An 8,052-nucleotide genomic window follows, 5' to 3' on the forward strand; every position below is an offset into this window, starting at 1 on the left:
CGTTTTTTTTTTGCATTTGGTTGTTTTTTTTGCATTTCAGTATATTTAAACAAAAAAGCGGGAAAATATCCCTCCATTTGGTAAGGCTAAATTCAACCGCTGGAGCGTAAATAATTTAGTTGGCGGGAAAACTTTCCCCATTTTTTTGACAAGGCTAAATTCGACCGCACAAAAATACCGGTCGAATTTATTACTAAATTCAACCCCACTATTTCAACCGAATTTTAATTCGACCGCTGGCGGTGGTATTTAGCCGTGCCCGGTCAAACATTCAGGTTGATCGACCGAAATTCGGTCGAATTTAGACCGATTGAATTTATTCGGTTGTATTTAACCTTATATTTTTTGTATTGAAACTCGATAATAACTCGGACTCGACTTGTTTATTACACGGGTCGAGTTCAAATATAAGTAACTTTTATATACTATAGTTTTTAGATTCAAATTGACTTAATTTGATAAAAGTAATATTTGAACTTGAATTTGACAAGTATAACCACGATTTGAACTCAAATTTAATAAGTATACACTCAATTTGATTGAATTACATGATTATTCACCGTGATATATAATATAATACATGAGTTTTCATTCAAAACTAAAATATAATTTTATTTGCGAGTAAAAAAAAAGAGAAGAGATACGTGTATTAAATTAAACTTTCAGCTAGATAAGTACGTCTCGTCGTCTTAATTAATCTGCTTGACAAAAGGATGGAATGTAATTGTTTTCCTGATTGAAATTTATGATAAGAAAGAAATTGACAGATTGTCATAAAAGTTAGGTATGGATTTGATAAAAACTACACGAATCATGTTCGATTTCATGACAAAGAGCTTCCAACTAATTGAAGATGAGTTAAAGAAAGAAAAACGTAATCATTTTTAATCATCTCAAACCGGCTCCACACTCATCTCCGAACTGTGATATATTTGAACATTCGGTTATACAACTTGAACATGCAGATCGAGTCACCGTCAGGGTTAACCTATTTTATTTAACACTTCCTTCCAGGATCAAATATTTAGTGTAGAAAGTTAATTTCAACATAGAATTAATCCAACATAAGTTCATCAAGATTGGGAACACATGTTCAGATACTACAGCACCGTGCAACATATTTTAACTGACTCTGTATATAATTAGGCATATTATATATAACAAGCTTCTACTTGAACAAACTCTATACAGTAGCGGCATCTACGTGACAAAGGGGGAGATCTTAATAACAAGACCTGGAAAAACATCATCAGGATCATGTATGTGAGGATTATTTTCAACAATAAACTGGTCACCACACTTTTCGCTGATTGTATGCAAAGTTTCTCCTTGTTTAACCACATATATTTCTTCACATGCCCACCTCTGCTGCTGCTGATTATTTCTAGTGTCGTCGACCATGTCCGCACAAGTGCAACAGTACAACTCTCTAAAACAGCTCATCATTAAAATGAGTATCACAATTCCATGTATAAAGCAGTCCCATGATATTGTCTCAGCCATCGACGTGCTAGTCTTGTTTCTTGATTCCGGCGCCATATGATACATAATTTCTATGCATGCATGCCGCGAATACACGGTTTGTGAGAGAATTAAGAAGAAGCTTGCGAAATCAATATATCATGTATATATATATATATAGATGTAAAATGTAAAATGTTCTCGAGTATTCAAATTCATGAATGAAAAGGGTTTGGGGAAGAAGATGCGTAACGTGGTGGGAATTGGAAATTAGTAGGGGGTGTCCCCGTTCTACTGCCCGGATATTATTTCATTGTTTTTTGTGATTTTCTCTTTAAAAGATAAATACTGTCTATTCAGAAGTTTTATCTCTACTAGTATACTATTGCCTGTTAAACTTTTCTCAAGTTATCTTCTTAATAAATAATAATAATTAGAGTGGGAGTCCTTGAAAAGATGGGCCACGTGGGAATTTTTGGTAGGAGTACTAGTATCATTTTTAACATAATAAATTAAGTTAAAAACTAAATTGAGGACATTTGTAATTGGTGAAATACAACAAATCACTTTTATTATTTTTTAAAAAATGAGAAGTATGTTATATATAGGTTACTACACATTAATATTCGAGATTAGACTAAATTTGCGGCGAATAAGTATGAAATTTATGTAACATACTCCTTCTTGTCCCAAAATATAACTTTATTTGATTTTTTAGAACTTTAAACGCATATTTTTAAAATATATATATATTTTCTTAAATTAAATTTAATATATAGACTTTTATTTAAAAAAATTGAAAAATAATCTATAAAACAGTTTTTTTTATTTATATTAAAATACACATAAAAAATTAAAAGAACTTATAGTTTGGAATCAAAGGAGTATCACGGAACACAGTGCACAACAAAGCTAATGGGCACTACATCTTGGTTATGGTAAACAGGTAAAGGTAAAGTAATCATACTCCTCAACAGTATACAATTCAACTGGAATGGGCCATTTTCCATAACAATGGTACTTGCCCACTAATTTTTAAGGAGAACGATATGAGTAGAGCGGCATTCGAAGAATCGAGCCGAGTTTTGTCCGAGACGATTTTAGCATAAATTTTTTTAAAAGGAGCCGAGCCGAGTTTAAAAACCGAGCTGAAAAAAAATGTTCACAATCGGCTCATTTATAAACGAGCCGAGTCGAATACGAGTTTGCTCACGAATAGCCGAATCGAACCGAACTTGAGCCGAGTCGAGTTGTCCATTAATAGTTCGTATATATTTTTTAATCGACCAAGTTTAAGGTATAATTTATAATTTTAAAATTTATATGGAGATCAAATATTAATTTTATCTTACAATCATATACGCACACTTACACTCTACACTTGTTTCTTAATCCAATAATTTTATGAATTTATTTCACAAGTCGAGTTTTAAGAACAAAATCATTTTTATTTTAAATTATTAAAACATTCGTAACTTTAGAAATCGTATATTACTTTTAAATTGTTGATGTCGATTGTCAAAAATTTAGTAGTTTTTGATATTTCAGTTAAATTTGTTTACATTAGAAAAGACATATTAAAATAAAATAAAGGAAGTAAGCCCCTTTAAGTGGCTGAAAAATATAATTATTTAAAATTATTTTATTTTAAAAAAAATATTATAATGTTATAATTTTTTAACAACTCACTCTTTTAATTTATTTGAAATCGTAATTTTGGTCGATTTTATCATAGACTCCTCTAATAAAAGTTTAAGGTGAAATTTAGGCTTAAGTTTAATTAGAAATTATTTGTTAAAATAATCAAGCTCTAGTGATATGTATGAAATTAATTAAATTATTTATTGTTAAAGTATGTATTCAATTTTTATTAAATTAATCATTATACTTTAAAATTAGTATTAAATTTTAATTAAAAAAATTAAAATTTTTATACAAGTGATTAGTAAATATTTATTATATGTTATATATAAAAAAATTATCTGAGCCGAGCCGAGTTATCGAGTTCGAGTCGAATCCGAACTAAACGAGCTGAGTCTGAACCGAACATACCAAAAACTCGCTTCGGCTCGTTTAATTATCCGAGCTTATATTTTTGTTCGCGAACGGCTCATTTAAGAAAATGAGCAGAACCGGGTTCACTTAAACGGGCCGATCCTGACTTTTGTTCAGGAACAACTCTGTTTATTTGCAATTTTAAATATAAGTATTTCCCGAAAATATTGAATTTTTTAGGCGTTGTAAAACAAGTCTTACACTCATGATATCAGAGTTGATACGGTACTCTTTCTGTTTCCGTTTATCAATCAAAATTTATCTTTTATTTAATTACTAATTTATGATAATTTCCTAAATGTTTCAAAAATCAGGTGTTTGTATTTATTTAATTGTTTATAGTGCACATCTAAATTCCCCGAGAGTTCAATAAATCGGTAGACTCATCGAAATCGAAGATTTTTCGAGCCGCCGTCGACGAGAGAGCTTTCGAGACTTCGAGTACTCGCCTGACACGATGAATTGGAGCAATTCGTAGGCTAGGGATTGGATGTTGGGAGGGGAAGAAGATGTAATTGACGGCTGAGATTGAATTGATGGGAGATCGCACGGTGAGAATCAGCAGCGGAGAAGACGGAGCTCGTAGCTACGGAGGAGACGAGATGACGGAGATTGTCTGTGTATCGCCATGAGAGAGAAGGGGAGGGTTAGGGGGTTAAAACTAGGGTTTTGTAAAAGAAAGTGTGTGTGCGAGAGACTGTGAGGAGTATAACGGTTACTTAATTTCCTCGGCGTAATTGATTAAGGGGCAGAATGGTAGATCGGAAGGAGATGAGGAAGATTGGGGGTGGGAAAGTGATTTTGGAGGTGGCCAAAAATTGGCCGGTGGGTCACCGAACGGTGGCTGTCGCCGGTGGGTTGGGGGGGGGGGGGCGAGGCTGATGATGCTGATGAAGAAGGAAGATGATAGGAATTAGTGGATTTTTTTAATTAATTTTAGAATCTATTTAGTGTCTTGATTGAAATCAAGGCTTTTGTACCTTTAATGGGTTTGTCAGTGCCTTATACAAGGTTTTATTTGTAACTTTTATGGGTGATATTTTAGTGACAAAATATTTGATTCTTTTAAAGGAAATTGATTGTCAATTATTTTGGTTTATTTGTGTTTAACTAAAAAAATTCCTTTCAGTTAGATTTTTATGTTAATTTTTCAAACTATCTTATAATTATGTTATTAAATTGAATTTCTGTATTGATTGAACCTATATCACTGACCGAAAATATTTAAGTGATTGATTTTTTTTATCTTATTCAAGAGTGGTATTTGAACAGGATGTTTGTTGGACTAAATTCGAAAGTCGAATATTTGGATCAATGTACAAGTAGTCTGCTCGAGCATATAATTCTATTAAGTGATTATATTTTTCTTTATTTATTTAGCATATAATTGAGATAAGTGATTATATTTTTCTTTATTTATTTTGGTGTTCTCTTTTAAGACCTTAAGACGTTATTATCTAAGTTTTCGGACCATCATGCATGACTTTCGGTTAGATGATAAATTTTATTGTATGAAGTCTCACCGACAAAAAAAATTGTTTATAATGCACATCAAATTTTTAAAGGGTGCGTGGATAGATGCCGACCCAAATTTATTGTCGATATAACAACGTACATAAAGATTCAAGGATTCAATAGACGACTTCTTGATTGTGCTTAAAATCTTGAAACTGTTAAATGAAGTAACTCTCTGAACTGAATCATTTTTGTGCAAACATACAACCAGAACCCTGAAGGCTTCTGAGGCTGAAGTTCAAAGTGAACTTGGTCTGAATAAGGATAATTCTTCTTGGGTATTGATTAATATTGCAAAAACTAGTACAATCTTATCTACAAGCACTTCATAACCAGAGACGACATTTATTTATCTACAAGCACTTCATGACCAGAGAGTACAGAATTAGCTTATAGCAGCATAATCTCTCTACAAGTTAAACATGACTTTGATGGCATCACCACCTCGAGCGCTGGTCTCAAAGGCTTTTTCAACTCCCTCATTGTCAAATTTAAACCTGTGAGTTATGAGTTTCTTAACATCAATCTTACCACTCCTGAGAAGCTCAATGCAGAGTGGCCATGTGTTCCTATATCGGAATATACCGATTACATCAATCTCCCTGCCACCAAAAATTACAGCTAATTTAAAGGCCAAGCACGGAAGAATTATTTGCGTAAATAGCTTGCAAAGTGCCAACAGAGAAATAGTCAGTGATCATCTCATACCTTGTAGTAGCAGCAGCCATTATAGGAATTGCTATCTCGGTCTGCCCCAATCCCACCAGACATACTTTACCACCAGCCCGAGTTGCATTCAAAGCTACGGTCATGGTTTTAGTGAACCCAACGCAATCGAAGCTCACGTCCACGCAGTTAGTCATGGCTTTATGTATGCACGATACTTCCTCTGCTACATCCTGTCAAGATTACCCACTTGAGCATCGTTTCATAAATTAATAAAAATACCAGTTGTTTTACTAACACAAGAACCTCAATAGATGTGGATCCCTTAACAATCTCATCTGCACCAAGATCTTTTGCAAATGACAACCGTAGATCATCAACATCAACCATAACAATTTTAGGGGCACCAAAAGCTCGAGCAGCCAGCATAGTTATGAGGCCTATTGGTCCTGCTCCTATGATCAGTACATTTGTCTCAGGACCAACGTTTGCACGACGACAGGCGTGAACTCCTACACTAAGGGTTTCACACATAGCACCTTCTTCTAAGCTCACAGTTTCTGGTAGTTTAAAACAAAGTCTTGCTGGATGGACCACCTGATGACAAGATTGACAAACCAATAGAACTAAGGTTATTATAATTAATCAAAAATAAGATTGATTTGTTTACTCTAAAAACACTAAAGCATTGCGTAATAATAAATGATTCTTAGTAATTTAATAATCCTACAAAACCGGATCCCAACTGTTAAAATTTCATAGCACCTGATTTGCCAAAGAACCATTAGTTGGAGGGGAGCCAAAAAACTTCATCTGCGGACACAGATTGTAGCGACCACCCGTGCAAAGAGGGCAACTCAGGCAGCTTATACCTGGTTCTAAAGCAACACGATCGCCCACTTGCAGAGACTTAACTTCACTCCCAACCTCTTCAATGAAGCCAGCACACTCATGACCGACAATCATTGGTTTCTTAACAAGAAAATTAGCACACCTCATGTGCTAATTGAGCAAACAAATCGCATTAGTTCAACATTCCCAAATCAAAAACTGTTCTTAATCTAGTTTAGAGGTACATATAATATTAGAAATGAAATCTGATCTTGGAAGACTACATTACATTATAATGATGAACATCACTCCTACAAATTCCAACAGCTTTTATCCTGACCTTGACATCTTGAGGACCTAATATATTAACACATAGATGTTATAAACCATGATGCAAAATGCTAATCATAACTCAGCCAAGAATCTGTATATTAGCAACACAGTTTATCACAGTAAACTAGATTATCACAGTTTATTACAGCACAACTTGTGTAAAAAAAAATAAGTGTTTGTAGCAACTAACCAAGAGGAGGGAGATGATAAGGCTGAATCTGAAGATTCTTAACACCAAGAAGCCAAGCGGCCATGTTTGTATCCACTGCTTCTGCTCGTCCATCTTTAATCTTTCCACCTTCAAGATCACCATGTACATTTTCCATTATTTTTTTTGTGTTACACACTCGAATTCTTTGGTCTGAATTATTCTCTCTTTGAAACGACCTAGTGCCTACTTAAAGTTGTTTGCATAGAAAAGGGCCACCAGACTTTGTCACACTTGGAAAAATTTGTACAGTGTAACAATTATTATCTTATTATTTTCAAAAATAAACGACGATGAACATGAATATACGGTCTTTTCTCCGTCTCGCATTTTTTAACTCGTGTCAACTTGCGTATGTATACATCTTGCTAACCTAATTAAAGGGGATGATGAGTCACAACCTTTCTGAAAAATTTATTATTAAGTTGCTTTCCAGTAGACTCCAGACACGTCCGCCATGGTGCAAGAGTGCTGAAAATACAGTATTGATTTTGAAGTTCGATAATTACGATTATATAAAATTAAGAGTCCCACATTTTGTTTTTTATTCTCGTAGACGTAGACTTATAAGCCGGCCCAATTAGTTTAAAAGAAGAGTTAATATATTCATCCTCCAAGAAAGACTAATGTGTTAGGTAATCCAAAATTTATAAAAAAAATTATAAAATGATGTGATATGATAATTTAATTTGGGGCGTATATGAATGCAAGTGGGGTTTATATTATTTTGAGAAAAGTTACTATTTATAAAATTTTAGTAATATTTTTTTTAATGTAGCGCACTAGTAAACCCTACAATATTATTTAGTAATATTATTTAGGGCTTTTAAAATTTTTATCTCAAAAAACATGTGAGTTTGAAAACATAATTTGAAATATTGCTAGCAGTGATTTTAATTTGTAGAAAGATAAAAGACAAGGGGGGAATAGCTCTAGAAAGGGAGCTAGCAAGTAATAAAAGAACGTAAATTTTAAAATATATA

At 33.4% G+C, this 8,052-nt stretch overlaps 1 protein-coding gene and 1 long non-coding RNA gene across 2 annotated transcripts; one reads left to right on the forward strand and one right to left on the reverse strand.

The window, feature by feature from the left end:
• Positions 1-3,704: 3,704 nt before the first annotated feature.
• Positions 3,705-4,591, forward strand: LOC141706191 (uncharacterized). Its single transcript, XR_012568702.1, has 2 exons — positions 3,705-3,741; positions 3,831-4,591. It is a non-coding gene; the product is annotated as an uncharacterized LOC141706191 (long non-coding RNA).
• A 699-nt stretch (positions 4,592-5,290) lies between these two features.
• On the reverse strand, positions 5,291-7,314 carry LOC141708166 (L-idonate 5-dehydrogenase-like). The gene is made up of 6 exons (XM_074511662.1): positions 7,052-7,314; positions 6,818-6,885; positions 6,463-6,699; positions 6,004-6,294; positions 5,740-5,930; positions 5,291-5,633 (listed from the first exon to the last, which is right to left on the reverse strand). The coding sequence occupies exons 1-6, from the start codon at positions 7,185-7,187 to the stop codon at positions 5,441-5,443; spliced, it is 1,116 nt and encodes a 371-aa protein (XP_074367763.1). The 5' UTR covers positions 7,188-7,314; the 3' UTR covers positions 5,291-5,440.
• Between the last annotated feature and the right edge of the window lie 738 nt (positions 7,315-8,052).

This window comes from Apium graveolens, chromosome 2 (genome assembly GCF_009905375.1).
Source record: "Apium graveolens cultivar Ventura chromosome 2, ASM990537v1, whole genome shotgun sequence".
In the NCBI taxonomy this organism is placed as follows: Eukaryota; Viridiplantae; Streptophyta; class Magnoliopsida; order Apiales; family Apiaceae; genus Apium; species Apium graveolens.